The 19,455-nt window shown below is 45.9% G+C and overlaps 2 protein-coding genes across 2 annotated transcripts; one reads left to right on the top strand and one right to left on the bottom strand.

The window, feature by feature from the left end:
• The first annotated feature begins 3,046 nt into the window (after positions 1–3,046).
• LOC306817084 (S-adenosylmethionine synthase-like) lies at positions 3,047–6,796 on the top strand. Its single transcript, XM_079333698.1, has 9 exons — positions 3,047–3,547; positions 4,370–4,447; positions 4,524–4,646; positions 4,744–4,856; positions 4,967–5,110; positions 5,284–5,502; positions 5,912–6,094; positions 6,186–6,319; positions 6,446–6,796. Exons 1-9 carry the CDS (start codon positions 3,457–3,459, stop codon positions 6,546–6,548), a joined length of 1,188 nt encoding a protein of 395 aa, XP_079189824.1. The 5' UTR covers positions 3,047–3,456; the 3' UTR covers positions 6,549–6,796.
• An 890-nt stretch (positions 6,797–7,686) lies between these two features.
• Positions 7,687–18,860, bottom strand: LOC306817088 (transmembrane protein 150A-like). The gene is made up of 8 exons (XM_079333704.1): positions 17,973–18,860; positions 16,829–16,915; positions 15,938–15,985; positions 14,416–14,502; positions 13,110–13,177; positions 11,313–11,440; positions 9,205–9,382; positions 7,687–8,696 (listed from the first exon to the last, which is right to left on the bottom strand). Exons 2-8 carry the CDS (start codon positions 16,891–16,893, stop codon positions 8,437–8,439), a joined length of 834 nt encoding a protein of 277 aa, XP_079189830.1. The 5' UTR covers positions 16,894–16,915; positions 17,973–18,860; the 3' UTR covers positions 7,687–8,436.
• Between the last annotated feature and the right edge of the window lie 595 nt (positions 18,861–19,455).

Below are 19,455 nucleotides of genomic sequence, written 5' to 3'. Positions count from 1 at the left end.
GAAGACGGAGAGGATGGACTTTGTAGACAGACTGGAGACACCAGGAAGTGGATTTTGCATAACGTGACCTTGAACTGTTTAAGACAGCAGAAATATCAGACAGATTTTTTTAACTTTTAAATAACCACAAAACGTTTCTAATAAAACAGAATGTTTAGATATATTTTAAACGTAATGGAAATATAATTTGAACAACATTAAAGCTCCTCAGTGAGCTGTACTTGTCTTTAAACTGCGTACAGTAAGTGTGACCTCTGGACTGAGCAGCAGATACAGTAACAGCTCGGTGCGGCGGCGGCGCACAAAGGTCGAGCGTTGGCACGTAAAGGCGGAGGAGGCCCGAGGGACTGAACAGTGCACCCTTGTGTCACCCTCGTGTCTTTCACGCCCATCTGTGGCCTCTCGCTGTCACACACCGGGTGCCAACTTTTACACCAAGCCGAGAAGCCGCTCAGCTCTGGAAAACAGCAGCGGAATATCTGACGCTCAAAATCTGTGTGGGAATGTGGAGGCCGCCATGTGTTGGCAGGACGAGACTCTTTGTGCCTTATTTACACTTTTCTTTCCTTCCTTTCTTCTCTCTCTCTCTCTCTCTCTCTCTCTCTCTCTCTCTCTCTCTCTCTCTCTGGAAACCTTCCCAGTGTAACAGCTGTTTCTGACTGTAGGGATGAAGATGATTGGATTTATCCCGTGGTGGAGTTAACAGCGGGCCAGGTGCTGCCGTGGGATCCTTCTCAGGCTCAGAATCCCCTCTTACACACCCTTTAAGTCCTCACATGGTCGACAGTCTGTTTACCTGTGAAACAGAGACGTCCACCTGTGACAGGAAGTGGAGCTCAGGGCGGCTGAGATCAAGTTGACATGGAAGGAAATGTGCTCTCCTGGTTATCGCTGAATGAGGAGATCCGTGTCAACATAAACATGAAGCTCTGTAGCCGATTAGCTTAGCTTAGCTTAGCATAAAGATTAGCAACAGCCTGTCTGGCTTTGTCCAAACCCAATAAGATCCTCCTCCCTTGAACCTTTTAAGCTCATTAAACAACCTTCTGTTTGCCGATCCTTTCATTTGATTAAAACAAAAAGAAAATCAGGGATAACTGAAACCACACTGCCATGTTTTTAGACCACGCTAAACGTCGAAGGAGTCGGTTGGAGAAGAGCGGCGGAAGATGAACTCAACGGGTCGTTGTGTGAAAAGAGGCCGTGATGGCGGGAACGTAATCCTCGTGCGTACACGCGCCTGATCAAATTAAAACATCTTAAAGTTCAAGGTTTTACCGCTCACATGTCTCCACACAGTCTGACATCATTACGTAAAGGATCTGATCCACCGTGTTCCTCAACTCTCTCCTGACACTTTTTACTCGAGCCAGTTTTACCTCCTGTCTTTACATCGTCTCTCGAGGATCATTTGAGGATTCATCCGCTTCTGAAAATAGTCCCCAACAAACGCAACACTATAATGCTGTTTGAGTCGGCAGGTTAGGAAAGAGTGTAGATTTATATTGTGGACAAAAAAAAGAAAAACAGACTGATTTGACTTCTGGAGGACAAGAATAGTTTCCGACACTAGAGGGAGACATTGCAGGATGAGTGGTGTCCTCTTATCTGAACATCGGCTGCTTGACAAATCTATTTTTAAGAAGTCTCGTGACGCATCAAACTGAAGCTCTTGATGAAAGCGGTCCAAGAGGAAGACGAGGGTCCTTGTGACACATCCTGAATAACAAGGAGCTGTTTTATGTTTATAAAATATCTCTATTGGAGATCTGCCAGACTGTCAACTTTTCTTTCTTGATTGATTCTTCTTGGTCTGTCAGATTTCCTCCTCTCGCCACAGACCAATCAAATACAGACAAAAAAAACCCCCACATGTATCTTGAGAAAAATAATGTCTAAACTGGAATTGAATTAAACTTTAATTTAAGGGTGTATCATATAAAACTTGTTAACTGTTCAGCCTTCTGTGGTTTAACATCATCACGCTCTCTGTCTTCTGTTAAAGTGGAAGAACATCAGCGTGTCGATCCTCTAAATCAGCGGGGTCCAAACTTTTTTTTCTTGCGGGCCAAAATTGTCGCGTTAGAATTGCTAAATATTGGAAGGAACTTTTTGTATTTTGACCTCTTCAAAAAATAATGTAAATACACAATAACTAATCGCAGTGGGAAACTGTTGTGTTCTGATTTTTTGGAAAGAATAGTCAGGCTTTTATAGGTCTCCCTCGCTAACATGAAAAAGACAAAAAGAACGAAATATGCCATCTGATGAGGCCTGGGGCCAAAATCTTCTGATTCTTCGATTTGAAGTCAAGGGCCACAAAAAATCCACTCAAGGGCCACAAATGGCCCCCGGGCCGCACTTTAGACACCCCCGCTCTAAACACTCAGCCGTCACCCTCCAGATGTGTGCTGGTGTTGATGCTTCTCATCGTCTTTCTTTGTTTCTCAATGAAACACTGAACAGTGACAGTGATTCCTCTGTTGTTTTCATGTATGAACTGTGCCTCTGCAGCAGGCTGACACCTAGTGGTCAACAGAGTACATTACACCCTGGTCCTGGCAATGAAGAACTTTTTTTGGCGTGTGAACCCCTAAAAATAGAGACTGGGGACCCCCACTGTCGCTGGAGGTTTACACACACACACACACACACACACACACACACACACGAACTAATAGTTTTTTTTTAAACCCGGTAACACAAAATAATTGGCCGCCTGCAAAGCCAAACATTTTTCTGTATGATTTATTTTAAGAGAGGCTGGAAGCTCTTTCTTACTCGAACAGACGGGGTCACGTGGTTGACGTTGTGTGATCGTTGGAAACGGTTGACAAACACTCTTTGTGTCTTTGTGCAGATGACCTGAGCTCGTCTGCAGGGAAAGCGGCCCATTTGGGTGACTGCAGAGTGTGTGTACATAGCCGCAGAGGCCCCCCCATCAGATACCTCAGGGGCCCCCAGGTACAAAGACACAAATCAAACAGGCATGAATGAATCTGTGGAGGGAGCGTCGGGAGTTTAAAAGAAAAGAACCCGTCTGATTTAAGAGAAAACATGTTGATCCTGAGAGTCTGAAGAGTCCCGTCTCCATCACTCAGCGCAGGAGGACTTTAATTCATGTGGTTTCCAAGAAGAAGAAAAATGCATTCCTCTGTCCCCTTTCTAACCTCTGAATGGTCTGACCCTCGGGTTCTCATGTCCCCCTCCCCCTCATGTGTGTGTGTGTGTGTGTGTGTGTGTGTGTGTGTGCAGCCAGGAGTATGTGTGTGTTGTCTTTGCTTTATTTAGCGCTCCGCTCCGGGACTGTGAAGTTAAACTGAAGCCAAAGTCTTCGGTGTGAGATCAGGACTCTTCTTCTTCTTCTTCTTCTTCTTCTTCTTCTTCTTCTCTGCTTCTCATCGTCACGTCTGAAGTCTGTGTTCCAGCGTTCAGGCCGCTCTGCTCGGGGACGAGATGAACGGTCCCATGGAGGGGAACGACGAGAGCGCTCGTCACGACGGCTCCTTCATGTTTACCTCCGAGTCAGTGGGAGAGGGACATCCTGGTGAGTAGAGGACAGCTCATAACGAGCAGCGGAGACAGACGAGGAGTCAACGTGTCTTTATGTTTCAGTCATTGATGACTTTGAGGAATGTGCAGACTCCTGAGTGCTGCACGGAGGAGCTCAAAGAGTATCACCTGAAGCTTTGCAGATGTTGCACTTGAACATGCACATTATCACATGTGCATTATCACATGTGCATTATCACATGTGCATTATCACATGTGCACATCATGTTGCTCTGCAGCTCTGCTTCAGTGTAAACACGTGACGGTTCACCTGCTCCTGTTTAAATGTGCATCGAATGAATAATTAAACGATGAAGTGGTTTAAAGTTGTTCCAAATAATCTTTAACTGAACCTGACAAAAATGTGGATGACACACGTTTACCCAGCATGCTTTGAGGCAGAGCACGTTGGGGTCCCGAGTTTCTTTTTTTGATTTTTCATCACTGCAGAAGTCAGAAGTCGTAAACAGAAGTTGTGCAGGTTGGAAGTCAGTGTGTTGGCGCTTTGATCCGCTCGTAGAGTTACAGTGGACGCCACGAGTGTGATGTCCTGTACAGTCTATTCATAGGTAGAGCTTGTTGCCTGTCGTCATGGCGACGTGACGCTCTCTGATGGATGCGCTGAAACGCGATCAGGCTCGAGCCACACGAGGAATGTGACATCTGCAGCAGACGGTCACGCTAGGACGCCTCCAGAATCACAAAGTGATGCATGAATTAGTTCATCACTTCTCTCTCTCTCTCTCTCTCTCTCTCTCTCTCTCTCTCTCGCTCTCTCTCTCGCTCTCTCTCTCTCTCTCTCTCTTTTAAAATCCAGACAAGATCTGTGATCAGATCAGTGATGCTGTGCTCGACGCTCACCTGACGCAGGACCCTGACGCTAAAGTGGCCTGTGGTGAGTAAAGAAGTGACACACACACACACACACACACACACACACACAGCTCACTTCTGTGTGTGTGTTGAAACAGAGACGGTGTGTAAGACGGGCATGGTGCTGCTGTGTGGTGAGATCACGTCACGAGCCGTCGTGGACTATCAGAAGGTGGTGAGAGACGCCATCAGAGACATCGGCTACGACAGCTCCAGCAAAGGTCACGGGCGTCTCGGTCACTGTCGGCGTCTACGCCTCTGCTCCGGTCAGGAGCAGGACCGCCTCGAGTCTAACTCCGCGTGTCTCCGTGTGTCCAGGTTTTGACTATAAGACCTGTAACGTGCTTGTCGCCCTCGAGGAGCAGTCTCCTGACATCGCTCAGGGAGTTCATATCGATCGCCTGGAGAGCGACATCGGAGCTGGAGACCAGGTCAGACTAAAGTCCTCCAGAAGGGGGACGACCCGGGTTTGAGTCTCCAGAATAAAGACACACGTCTCCAGTTTGTCTCGTCGTCACTTCTTCTCGCTCTGCGTGCACAGGGTCTGATGTTCGGCTACGCCACAGACGAGACGGAGGAGTGCATGCCGCTCACCGTTGTCCTCGCTCACAAACTCAACGCCAAGATGGCCGAACTGAGACGTAATGGGACGGTTCCTTGGCTCCGCCCAGACTCCAAGACACAGGTAGGACGTTATGTAGCAGTATTCAGGGGCGGCTGTGAATCAGTGGAAGTCGGTCGTGGGTTTGATCCCCAGCTCCTGCAGCCACGTTTCCTGTGGCGTCCTCGATAAGTTGGGCAGTTTGCGACATTCACACTGCCCCCCCCTCGCCCCGCCCCCGCCCCGCCCCCTTCCAGGTGACGGTTCATTACGTGCAGGAGAGCGGAGCTGTGATCCCGAAGCGTGTTCACACCGTGGTGATCTCGGTGCAGCACGACGACGACGTGAGTCTGGAGGAGCAGAAAAGAGTCCTGAAGGAGAAGGTGATCAAAGCTGTGGTTCCCTCCAGGTACCTGGACGAGGACACCGTCTACCACCTGCAGCCCAGCGGACGCTTCGTGATCGGAGGACCGCAAGTAAACCTCTTCAACAAAGCTCCTTATATTCAAACCAGAGTCTCTAGTCTGTCTCCAAACCCCCCAATGATGAGAAAAATGTGTGCTCAAACAGGCCGTTTGGAGATGTTCCCTTCATGACATCACAAAGGGCAGTAGCCCCTCCCCCAGGTGGGTGACACTCCCACAGCTAGGTGTTTGTTCTGCCCTCTGAGTCTGCCTTCTCACCGTAAACAATAGGACATGGAGCCAGAAAGCAGCGAGTACACCCGAGCCCTTCCAGAGAGGGGGCGTGGTCAGACACAGCTCATTTACATATTTAAAGCGACAGACGCAGAAACAGCCTGTTCTGAGCAGGGCTGACATAGAGGGGTTTATAGGTGTGTTAGAGACAAAGTAAATCTCAATCTTTGTGCTGTTTTTCTGTCAGGGTGACGCCGGAGTGACGGGGAGGAAGATCATCGTGGACACGTATGGCGGTTGGGGGGCTCACGGGGGCGGGGCTTTCTCTGGAAAGGACTGCACTAAGGTGGACCGCTCGGCCGCCTACGCCGCTCGCTGGGTGGCAAAGTCTCTGGTGAAGGCTCAGCTGTGCCGCAGGGTGCTGGTGCAGGTCAGACCAGCATCCAACATACCAACCTGAGATGTTGAGAGAGATTCTCTCTCACTTCTTTAGAATTATCTCATCCCGTCTGTATTTTCAGGTGGCGTATGCGATCGGAGTGGCCCACCCGCTCTCCGTCTCCCTGTTCACCTACGGCTCGTCTCAGAGGAGCGAGAAGGAGCTGCTGCAGATCGTCAACAAAAACTTTGATCTGCGACCGGGTGTCATCGTCAGGTCTGCTTTAAAACCATCTTTTCTACACCTGTTTGTTTTAAACCGACAACGACGACACTAAAGGAGGTTTTTTTTTCCACCTCATGTTTGGTCGTTATTTTTCTCCTTTACTTGATGTTGCTGCAGAGACCTGGACCTGAAGAGACCGATCTACCAGAAGACGGCTTCATACGGACACTTTGGCAGGAAGGAGTTTCCCTGGGAGGTCCCAAAGAACTTAAACTTCTAGTTTGTGTGTGTGTGTGTGTGTGTGTGTGTGTGTGTGTGTGTGTGTGTGTGTGTGTGTGTGTGTGTGTGTGTGTGTGTGTGTGTGTGTGTGAGAGAGAGAGAGCTGCTCTCCTGTAACTCTGTAGGAGAAGGCAGCTGTGAGGGGTCGAGTGTGTGATCGGTGTTTGCAGCTTTCTTCTCTAATTTACGACTCCGCAGCTGAAACACGAGCGCGCTGAAATGATGTTTCTGTGCCAAACTTACAGCACAGCGTCACGTGTCTGCGGCTCGTGGTCAGCAGACGTTTGACTGAACGACCAAATGTTAAAGACAGCCGCCATGTTTACATCTTATGGTCAGTATTTGACCCTGATTCTCTCTGGTGATGCTGGCAGAGTGTCTGCAGCTTTTTACTGGATGATGGAAACACTTCAAGGATTTTAAAATTAAAGCTACGTGTGATTTGATTTGCAGCTGTTAACAGAACCTGAGACTGAACGCCGGCTCACCGTCAGAGTCCGGTTTAGTTTGCAGCTCATTAACAGATACTCGTCTATAATAAAAAAAAATGTATTTAAAAACTCGAGAATTAAATATCTCAAATCCCTCCTCCCTTTAAAAAAAAAGAAAAAAGAAGTTTTCTTAATATCTTCGGATCATCTTATTTTGTAGAGAACAAAGGTGAAAATGATTAAAGTCATCTTAAACATACGACCGTGTTGTTTTCTTTTGTGATCGTTGTTTAAAACATCTTTGCATCTCTGGAAAATTATATCCACGTAAACAACAAAAAGAAAACATGAGGGATATGTGTCAGTGATCAAATCACAAAATGAGGTCGTACTTTAGAGACATGTAGACTGTAGTACACATTTTGAACACTAGGTGGCAGAGTTACGTACTGCTCCTTTAAAATATCACATTTTGTAAAGATTCAAAAAGCTTTTAGTTCAGAGATTATCTGCTAATGTTTCAGATCCATTTTTTAAACCTTTGAGCAAAAACTTTAGAGCGAAAATATGAATCCAGTAAACGCCCCGAAGAAGTCACGTGTCCTCATGAGGATTTTTTTTTTCTTCTTCTCATATTTGCACATTTTCGTCCAAACAAATATGCAAATTAGATTTTTAAACACAAAAAAAAAAAAAAAAAATTGAAACAAAGATATTTAATTTATTCTAAAAATAAAAACACATTATGGAGGGAACTTCCTGTTTCCTTTTACTTTTTGGTTTCTCTGCTTATTATAAAAAAACTTCTTCTGTTTGTGATCAGATGAAGCACAAAGAGTGTTTCTCTGTTTCTGACGTATGCACATATACAGCCGAGCCATGATTAGAAGATATTTAGGCACAAATCAGCATAAAGAAGGCGAGGCTATCATAACTTGAATTACTTGCATGACATTAAAAACGTTTCAACGTGAGGACAAATATCCCAGACAACAAGTACGACGATGACAGCGCGTTACACGAGCGTATTATTCTTGGCACACGGTAAGGTTGACTTGTGAAGCCGATTATGTAACAAAACTTCCTGAGTGAGAGAACAATCCGAACGTCCGACATCTGAGGAGCTTTAACTTCTGAGAGGAGGCGACTCCAGCCAAGTTATTCAGAGCGATTGTTTCACGACGAGAGTTCAAAAGGAACGGTGAGGACTGTGTGTGTGTGTGTGTGTGTGTGTGTGTGTGTGTGGTCAGAAAAGGCACTTATAATCTCGTGCAGCACGTCGCACTGCTGCAACGAGAGAAACATTAAAGTACCGATCTTTGGTCTCCGATCAGCCGAGCAGCGTCTGTGCAGGGATGAGCGCGAGGATTCGCAGGCTGCAGCTTCCAGGCTTTTCATTCGTCTTTAAGTGTCTCCCAAGTTCACTAAAATAAAAAATAAAAACCTCCCACAGTTTGGTCACAGCATCGATAAGTTCTCCAGCTGGCGGTGGTTGGAGCCCCCTCCCACCTCTGTCTTGTGTCCAGGTGTGGGGAAGCTCAGCACTCCTCCTCCTCCTCCTCCTCCTCTGGACAGAACCATGAGAGTGTCCCCGGACATGTCGGCGAATTCGAAGGCAAACGTCCCGTAGAAGATCATGATCAGCATGCAGTAGATCCACTCGAAGATGGCGGAGGCGTGCTGCAGGGCGAAGCTCTCCTGGCAGAAGAAAACTCCACCTGAGGGTCAGAGGTCAAGGAGAACAACGGCGAGAGACTCGAACCGAAAACATTCAGTCTTTACGGGGACGAGGGGAAGTAGCGAGACTTAGTCTACATTAGCTGCTGATTTAAATATGGTTCCTAAGAATGTGTGAAATTGCTCAGAGGATCCTGAACAGCATGCTGACCTGCTGCAGGTGAATATTTGATGAATTTCTGCTTTTGACACTTTTTGGTGAGACGTAAGAGAATCTTCTTGTTGCATGCTGAAAGTCTCTTATGTGAGAGCTGTAGGTCTGTTTGTTGTCCAGCAGGGGGCGATGTAACACAGTCTGTGGAGTAATGAGCCTCACAGTCAGAGTTTGAACTTCACAAAAAAAAAAAAAACGGAAACTAGTGGAAACAAGACGTGATGTCTTTTAAATAGAAATTCAAATGTTATATATATATAACTAAATACAGGGAGACAGTGAGGAGCTCCGTCTACGGGAGCCTGGAGGGACCGTGGATTTTATTGGCAGGATACTGAGCACCAGAGCGATCAGGCCGAGCAGCGCCATCATCACCCGGAGGTGTCCGATCCGGTACTCGTCCTGGGTCTTTGCGAGTCTGTAGGTCAGAGCCGACTGCAGACACACGAACAGCATGCTGGACGGGAACGCCACTCCGGCTCCCACGTAGTGCAGGACTTTAGCGAAGTCCACCTGAGGGACAAACACAGTGAAACACAGACACTTTATAAAACGAGACCTTTTCCTTCATTCAACCCCAAAGAGACGCAAAGAATGAGAAACCCTGAATGGAGAAAACTGGCGTCAGAGAAACAGGAAGTAGATTTATGAAACACGTGTTGTAAAGGCAGCAGCTGGTTTGGAGATGATGGAGTTTAGAGGAGGACGGAGCAGCTGTTGCAGCGGAGTGATTACAGGGAAGAAACAAAGAGCAGGAACGTGTCTTCAGTCTGATTTATGTGCCGTGTTTACAGTGGTTCAAACACTGAGCTTCATTATGTAAGATGGAGACAGGGAGGGGGAGCCTCAGCCAATCAGAGAGCAGAACAGGACCGGGCCTCACACACACACACACACACACACACACACACACACACACACACACACACACACACACACACACTCTGAGGGCTGAATGTGATGAACTCCTAACATTTCAAACTGCTCCGATGGACGACATAAACACGCGTATCCAGTAATGGAAGGAGGGCTCTAAATCGGCTGTAATCACCATGGCAACAGCGTTGTGACAATAAGAAACATGGCGGCTGACTTCTCGTTGTCTCAACACCAGAAGAGGGAAAATATCTAGAGCTCTAAAAACAACCTGAAGGGGAAGTGTTGTGACTCTTTAGGTTGTTTTTGTGTCTCACTTTAACAAAGTCGTGGATTTGACCCTGAACGCACCGCTGTCCTTCGTTAACCCTTGACCTCCAAGCTCGGACTTTTGCACCCCTGAAACAACCACAGCGGTAACCTCCGGTGTTAAAGAATGAAGCCAACACAAAATTGCAGTACCTCGATCGTCCACTCGAGGCAGGCTGCTCAAAAAAAAAGAATCTCCTGAAGGCAAACGATGAACTCTTCACAAACATGTCCGTGTAACATTCAAATTCTGAACTACATTCCTGGAAAACGTGCACAGTCAGCACCCGAGGCCACGCCTGCGTGTGTGTGTGTGTGTGTGTCCGAGCATCACCTACATGTACACACATGTCCTGGACTGTAACTCTTCTTCTCTACTGTACATGTGTCCAAAGTCAGCACAGCAGGCGAGCCTCACAGCGAGCTCCTCGTCGAGCTGTCAGCTGACGGGACAACGTGGCGTGCAGATCAAACGTGAACAACGTGAGAGGCTGCGGAGGCCTCGTCACAGGTTCGTCTCCTCGCACATGTCGAGAGAAAAATATTCAGCTTCAGGGGCAAACAAACGTTGTTTCTGTTGACCTGCAGCGGAGCTGAAAGATAAACATCCTTCGCTCCCTCTTTAGATCCGGAGGTCAGATCCAAGGTCACCGTCTTTCTGTGCGCTCGAGACCTCCTTGACCACCTTCAATCAAGCCAACACCGCAGATGATGCTCAGCTCTCCGTCACCGTGGCAACGACCCACAAAAACCAAGACTTGACTTTGACTTCGAAGTGCGAAAAAAAGGCCGCGTCGTGTGCAACGACGCCTCAGAGACCTTTTCTGACGAGCACGTGTAAAAGAGCGGCGAGGCGATGAAACGATCAGGCCGCACCCTCGTTTATTCAAAACATCCAACTCCAGCAAAAACAAAGAAACCGAGGCTGACAAAGACAGGAATCACCCACAGTGAGATCCCATTCTCTCCCAGTCCAGGCTTTCTTGTTCATTATGTAAGAAGTGATGTAACCACGCTTTCACGAGCTTCACGTGTCGACTCGTTAAATAGTTTTTCGTGAAATCAGAAAGTTATCATTTGATGTTTTATTCGAGCTTTAAATGAAGAGTGTGAATCGTTATCATCCAGCAGAGGGCGTCCTTGAGCTCCAGCATTAAAACCAAAGCGAGCTGCAGTTTGGAGACGACGTCGCCGCTCGTCTCCGGCGACACGCCTCCCAACGCCTCCACACTTTGCGTTCGGCTTGACGTGGATTTACCTGGAAGTTTCCCACCATGATGAGTCCAGCCGCACAGATCCACGAGGTGGAGAGACCGGCCGTGTTCAGGATGCAGTTCTGGTGTTTCTCGATGACGTGAGCGTATCGCAGCAGGCCGATCAGCATCACTGCAGGGCGGAGACAAACACACAAACATTCTTTACATTTTCATCACTTCTGAAGATCGTGCAAAGTTTTCACGGAGTCCCGAACAAGCGTTTACCCTCCTTCAGAGATCAGGACGCCGCAGCAGCATCAAAGACGCAAAGACACAAAGTGCTGACGCTGCAGATCTCAGTGTGAGCAGATTCCTCCACTCTGCTCCAGCTCCTCTCTCCCCACACTCACATCTGGAGCTCAACACGCTGCAGGCTGCACACGGCGCCTGTTTCATGTTCAGAATGATAATCCAGCAGTGATCTGATCTTTAACACGCCGTCGAGTTTAAACAAAGCGTTTTTTAAGAACAAAGAGAAAAGCTTTTAATTTAACAGGGCGACCAATCAACAGACACTGCCCCCCGAGGACAAAGGAATGTAATAACATCACGTGTAGTATCTGATATAATCCAGTAAACTTGGATCCTCTTCGAGGCCTACGTGACCTGCGGCTCCTGCACCAAACCCAGTTCCTCCACATCAAAAACGTCTCGCAGCGCCGTTCAAACAAACACATCCGTGTGAGAAACTACAAACACACTCCGTAACCCCGTTATGCAACGAACGCGACGCGACATCAAAAAAGCTGCAGCTGAAGTCCAAAAGGTCGAATATTATATAAAATACACTTCACCGTGTTTTTACTTTAATCTGTCTACAAACCCTCCAATGATGAGAAAAGTCCATCCTCTCCGTCTTCTGCCTGCTCCACCTTTCAGAAAATGTGTGCTCAAACAGGCCGTTTTCCCTTCATGACATCACAAAGGGCAGTAGCCCCTCCCCCAGGTGGGTGACACTCCCACAGCTAGGTGTTTGTTCTGCCCTCTGAGTCTGCCTTCTCACCGTAAACAATAGGACATGGAGCCAGAAAGCAGCGAGTACACCCGAGCCCTTCCAGAGAGGGGGCGTGGTCAGACACAGCTCATTTACATATTTAAAGCTACAGACGCAGAAACAGCCTGTTCTGAGCAGGGCTGAAATAGAGGGGTTTATAGACATGATCAAATACAGGATCAGAGTGGATTTACAACAACACACTTCACACACATGTTATCACATTAACTCAACAACAAGATCTGATGTCGGCTGTGTCGAAGGCCCCCATCAGCAGGTCGGACTGAGGAGGTTTTGGATGCAAAGCCAGGCTGAAAGTCAGCTCAGTCAAGCTGCAGGTGTTCTCCAGTGGAAAGAGAAATGTTTGCTTTTCCCCAGTTTGAACTCAGAGTTAAAGTTTAATGAACTTTAATCCTCTGAATTAAAACCACTGCACTGTACTTTCCTCACCGAGTTTAACTAGAAAACGTAGAAATCGATTTCAACTCGGCAGCACGCTGGGCGATGAACCTGAGAAATCCCCTAAAAATAGCTGCTTTAAAGTAGATCTGGCTCACAGCGGAGCGGGGGCGATGCCCTCGTGGTCAGAGGGGGAATACTTGTGGGTCATGAGGGGAGTAAATATGCACCATTCATGGCATCGAGTAAATGTTCCCCTCACGGGGGGGCCTGGCGAGGGGGGTTCTGGACTCACGACAGCTGAAAAAACAACCCTGAAAGTTTGAGTTCACACACAGAGTCCGGTCGAACTCGGAGACATGTCGGGAGAGTGTGCGTAAAGGGGCGGAGCTACGAGGAGACTCACCCATGAAGGATCCGGTGCTGCAGATGAGGCTGAAGAAGCAGCTTTCAGGAGGGAGGGTCCCACATTTACTGCAGAGGAAACACAGAGCACAGCGCTTAGTGAGGGCTGGAGCGGTCCGGGTCAGATCCACGATCTACAGTACCCCCCCCCCCCCCCACCCCTTCCTGGTTTCTGGTCCCGTGCTCTTTAGCAGACATTCCTCCTCACTGTGGTTTATATGATGTGTTTCTGACTCTGTGATATGAAAAGCACGCCAGAAGGTCCCGAGGTGAAAAATCTGAATCTGAAACATGAGGACAGATTTTTTAAGTTTCCTGAAGGCCAAGCTTCTCTCTCTCTCTCTCTCTCTCGCTCTCTCTCTCTCTCGCTCGTCCGACCGCCGACTGTCTTCGTATTCAGGATGAACAATGTGTTGTTTACAGTTTGTGTCTCGGTGTGGAGACATTTCAAAGAGCGCCGGAGGAGACACTACACACAACAAAAGTGCTTCTTCCTGTCGGGGTGAAAAGGGCGTCCCCCCCCTCTCTCCCCCCCCCCCCCCCCTCCTCCCGGCGGTGAGCCGCAGACGGGCGAGTTTGAACTCATCAGACATAAAGCTCAGCTGCAGCTGCTCAGACTGATGTTTCCACACTTCAGTTCTTACTTTCACTGGACTCTAATTTCTCCATATTTAATCCACATGTTTAAAATCTTTTCACCTCATTTCCATTCGCTCGATTTCAAACCGTGAAAACGCGCTTACACATTTCTCTTTAGCTAAAGCATGTTCTACTTTTTCAGCTTGTTTGTTCGGTACTTAAAATGATTCACAATGGGGAACCAGTGGCCAAGTGGTCGGTGTGCACGCCCCATGTACATCCTGGGTTCAAATCCGACCTGTGGCTCCTTTCCCAAATCTCTCTCTCTCTCTCTCTCTTTCTGTTTTGTCTTTAATGAAAAGAAATATCCCTAAAAATGTCCTCTAAGGGCTTCCGTACGTATCCGTGAACAAAGGATAACTATTTATAAACATATGTTCATTCTTGTTTATTATTCTAAATGTCTTATTTATCCTGTTTTGATCGTATCCTTCAGATAAGTGTGTAAATCTGCAGAAGAGCAGAAACAGAATGAGTGGAACCTCAGACCGCTCATATTTCACATGAATCCAAACGTGTGACCACTTCATACGAACGCTGTTTCCTGTCGTGTGTGACAGACGGTGAACTCTGCAGCTTCCTCGTCATGCTCGTTCGTCTGTCCCGTCAGCTGACCATGAAAACGCTCTCTGATGATCACACAGAGCTGCAGAGGTGTGACGTGTTACCTGATGAGAGGGACGTTGTCCAGCGTGCAGCACAGGACAGGACCTCTCTGTAAGGGCAGCGGCTCCTCACAGGACGCATTGTAGAGCCTGCACACACACACACACACACACACACACACACACACACACACACACACACACACACACACACACACACACACACACACACACACACACACACACACACACACACACACACACACACACACACACACACACACACACACACACACACACAGGTAAACACACGTCTCGCTGACTCGTCTTAAGTGGGTCAAAGTTTAAAAACTAAATCTCCAGCAGGTCAAACATCGACTCTCATCATGAATCTAAAGTACGAAACAGTCTGTTTAATGTTTGAGCTTCACGTCTTAAAGATTCATCCAAAGTATCTTTGAAGTTTAACCACGGCGTCAGGGCTTCCTCTTTACCCTGCATGAAACGAAACCTGAGTGTTTCTGAGTATTTCAGAAACACGTATATATACATATGACTGGCGACTGTAAGGCCAGCCAATCAGACGCCTCATGTTCTACATTTAAAGTTTGATCAGATTCAGCAGGTTTAAAAACGCACTCCTTCCTGTTTCTGTAAAGGAAGTGACAGCCTGATGTGTTTGATCTGATGACTTCATGATGTGTTTCATGTGAAGGATGCTGAATGTTTGACTCTTATTGAACTCGTTTCATGAGGAGACGTCTGCACCAGTCCAAGAGTCCGAAAAACAAGAAGTCCTGAAACGTCTCTGTTTGGATTCTTTAAACAGGAATCTGCTCTGATAAACGTTCTGTAGATGTGCTGACATTAAAACGACTGTGCTGCGGTGTGTTTATGTTCCCTGCACCAGCTGGGATGAACTGGCAGGACTTTTTACTTTGAGTTTTGCTCCTGTGACTGTAAATATGACGCTCCTCCTCTTCTTCCTCCTCTTCCTCGCCTTTTCTTAACTTCCTGGTTCACTGTAACCTTCATCCATCTCGCCCACATGAACTCTTTCTTTACACGTTCTCCCGTCCTCTCAACATCTGCAGCTCTTTCTCCTTTCTTTCTTTCTTTCTTTCTTTCTTTCTTTCATTTATTCCGGAACAATCCGTCAGTACGAGCCGAGCCGAGTCTTCCTCGATGTTTCGTTAAAGGCTCCAACATGAAAACTCATAAAAGGACCCGTTCTTAAACTCATGCTACACAAACAGCAGCAAAGAGAGAGCTCGGCTCATGGACAGAAATTATTCATAATCACTGACTGAGTTTTGTTGCACATTAACAATATTTAAAAAAAAAAAAAAAAAATCTTATTTTTTTTAACTTGCCTCTCGTTTGTTCATCTATCAACACTTTTTTAAATTAGCATTTCTTTTTGTGATTTTCCAGCTGAATGTCAGTCAAATATTTACTCAATATAAACTCTTCTCTTTAGCTGCTAAACGCTCGACGTCATTTAACTAAAGATGCAAAGAAGCAGTGTGTGTGTGTGTGTGTGTGTGTGTGTGTGTGTGTGTGTGTGTGTGTGTGTGCGCTGTACCAGTTGTGCACAGGACAGACGTGCTGGTTGTAGAGGGCCATCACGTATCTGTGAATTAAGGAGAGAACAATCATCACTCAAAGAACAGACGACGTGACGTCATCCTTTAAAACACCCGACTGTCAAAACGTAACTTCACCCTGAGATCAAAGTTTGACTGAATGTGAGCACGTTGAAGTTTTTCACGTAACGTCAGATTAAAGGATCAACTCAACACCTGTCCCATGAACTCGCTGCTGTTTAACACTCAACGTCTTGTTGAATGAGACATTTATCCTCGTGTTAAAAGTCTTTCATTCACATCAAGCATCAAAACAAACGTGACGTCACTCTGAGAGGAGAGACCATACGGATGCTCTCTGATTCTCCACGTGTCTTTATGATTAAAGATTCTCCTCACAAACGTCCAGAGGAGTTATAACATCGCATGTAATTTAAGCTAACGCAGTCGGGTATTAGCTTAGCTTTGTCGGCCATGTTGCATTTGGCGACTCCACTCAAGATGATGAGTCGAACAGGACGGAGCTTAATGCTCGATCACAGGTTGGGGTGAAGTTCGATGATGCATGAATAATAATTCTTCATATTTTATTTTACTATGTTGATTCATAGTTGTGTATATGTTTGTGTAGGTATGTTGATGGTGTGAACATGTTTGTGGGGAGATCAAGCAGACAAGCGGCTTCACATGTCAGGAGAGCCTGGAGGTATTTCCAGGCTGAATCTGCTTCAACACAACCGCTAAATAAACAACAAAAACTGTCTTCTGTGTTACATCGCTGACCTTCGTACAGACAGCCGAGTTCATCAGGATCGCTGCAGGTGGAGTCTCAGATTCTAATGCTGATTCTCAGTGGATTCAAAACTCATGTGGGAGGTGTTGAAACTTACACGAGCCATATTCCAGTGATGGTGACGACGGGCAGGCTGACGGGGAGGATCATCCACAGAGACATGACGACCACCGTCAGCTCTCCGCTGCACAGATCAGACAACAACAACACATCATGTAAAAGCAGATCCATGCAAACAGTTTGTGTTGTCTTCTACTTTACAGTTAGTCGATGAAGTCATTTTATTCATGATTCAGGTTTTGAAATGTCCAAAAAAAAATACAAAACTAAAAACCTTTTGATTTTTTTGTGGACAACAGTTAAAACATGTGAGGACTTCACATCAGATTCTGCATTTCATGATATTTTAAAACATTTTAAAGATTGGTAAATGGATGTACAGCAAACCACATACAGACGTTACTTAACACAGAGAGAATCTAATATAGTAGAATTAACTAGAGATGCACCCGTCCTGATCTGATTCCTGGACATAAACCCCGATGCCAAAACTGTTTATGATATTTGTTGTTAAGATAATTAACAGTGCTATGATTGTTGTTGTTTATGTTGGTATAGTGGGAACCCAGCGTTACATTTCGTATTCAAAGAGCTAAATAAATAAATATCAATGCATCAAAATAATTCCAAAGACATGTATGTAAACTGTGTGCTGACTTCCAAACAGGAAGCAGAAACACCTGTCAGCTTTTTTTTAATTGTCTGTGTCCGAAATCACTCACTCCCTCCCTCCCTTCTCACTATCTAGTGCACTATAATGTCCAGAGTGAATATGGAGAGATTTCGGACGCAGCCTGATTCTTTTAAACGGAAGTAAAGGAAAGTGATCGTTCAAGAAGGAGCCGTTTCATCTCGTCCGAACGTTGCCATGGAGACGATTTGTGGACACTCGTTACTGTCTTCTTAAAAGCGACACTGTCTGTTCACCTTCAGGACATTTAGAGTGCCACCTGATGCGGCCTGTTTCCATGACAACGTGTGTAGCCAACTGAAGTCGTTACATTTTATTGAAGTAGGCCGATATGATAAACGTACATCACTAACTATTTATATCAAGACACACAAAAAAAAGAAGGACAACTCCGTTAAAATGGTAAAATCGTCAATAGTCAATCCTTCTGTTTGACTTTCATAACTTCAGGGGACTCTGCATGAAGACTCCCCCGGATGTTTGGACTCACCTCTGGTTTGTTCAGTGGGAACAGCTTCAGGCTCTGCTCCTCATCTCAGCTCCTCCAGAGTCCAGGGGAAAATTTGCAGAGAGAAAAAAGTCACAGCGCGTCTGACCTCCTCCGCTGGCACTGCTTTCATCGTCAAGAAAAAAAAAAAGTTGCAGATGTGATTCTGATTTTTCGCATCAGGGTTTATGGAGGAATCAGAGAAGCTGTTGTGTTTTCACCTGTTTTATTTCTCCAGCTGCTCCTTCATGTGCAGACTGAAATGGTTCTGATCTGAGGTGTGATGAGCAGCTGGAGTCACCAACTTTTAAACTCCTCCCACTGCAGTCACGTTTCCCCTCATTCAAAACACCAAATTACTGTTTCTGACGCTTAAAAACTATTTTCCTGTCACGTTTCAGTTTGAAAAAGTAAAAAAAATCACTGTAATATGAGTTTAGAAAATATGTCCAGACTTCACAGACCAAATGGGAGGATCTGCTGCTGCAGGATGTGTTGCAGTTGTTTTGGTTGTTTCCCCGTCATCACAGATCGTTTTGTTCTCCGTCTAGTTCCTGGAAGCTGATTTCACAATCCTACTTCCAGAGATGTTACTTCTAAATGGACTGGGGGTCCGGCTGGGATTGCATTTCATTTTCCCTGGAAAGTTTTCCTAGAAAGAAAAAAAAAAGTGAAGATGATGCCTTCAGGGACCCTTTCTGCGGCTCGTGTTTTTCCGTTGCTGATATAATCTGTGACTCAAAATTTGTAATCTCTTAATAGTTTTTCTTAGTACCCACAACTCAACTGTGAGCTTATTAATGTGATTTATTTGAATAATTTAAGAGAGACACTCTATTTTAAGGGTAAACTTACGTTTTAGGGTAAATTTACAGGGTTTTTTTTTTTGTTTCGCTAAAATTAAAAAATAATAATTAATTAATTAATTAAATTAATAATTAAAAATAAAACTTACGTTTTGGGGGTAAATTTAAAGGTTGTTTTGGCTTTTTTTGTTGATAAAATTAAGCTACTTCTCCGATGTGCCTGACGCTAACGTTAGCTAATGCTAGCAGGTGGATGCTAGCTAGCAGGACGTTCGGCTGTATTTCGCTGTTAAATAGAAATAGTTCAATAACATAGACGAACAATATATCTCTTTGAAATGTAGTGAAGTACAAGTTGCATAAAATGGAAATAATCGTGAAGTTTAAGTTCCTCCAAGCTTGTACAACTTCAGTATCTTGAGTACATGTGTTTGTTTGTTATTAAATCTTTATTCTCCAGCTTCATCTTGACACTTTCCCAGAAAAGAAAACCTGGCAGCCGTGCTTCAACTTTCCAGAGAAAAAAAGGGGTTGTTGCTCTGTTCTTTACGTATAAAAAAAGTTTTAGATTAAAATTTTCCTCCCGGCCCCTGAAGGCAACCTCGTGTGTCCAGACTCGTGCTTTACTGTGCAGAGGTTAAACTCATCTGCTTCCACTTAAAGGGGGTTTGAGTAAATCT

This window comes from Symphodus melops (assembly GCF_947650265.1).
Source record: "Symphodus melops genome assembly, chromosome: 21".
Classification (NCBI taxonomy): domain Eukaryota; kingdom Metazoa; phylum Chordata; class Actinopteri; order Labriformes; family Labridae; genus Symphodus; species Symphodus melops.
The sequence above is the reverse complement of the archived record's forward strand: the minus strand, read 5'-3'. Positions and strand labels throughout refer to the sequence as shown.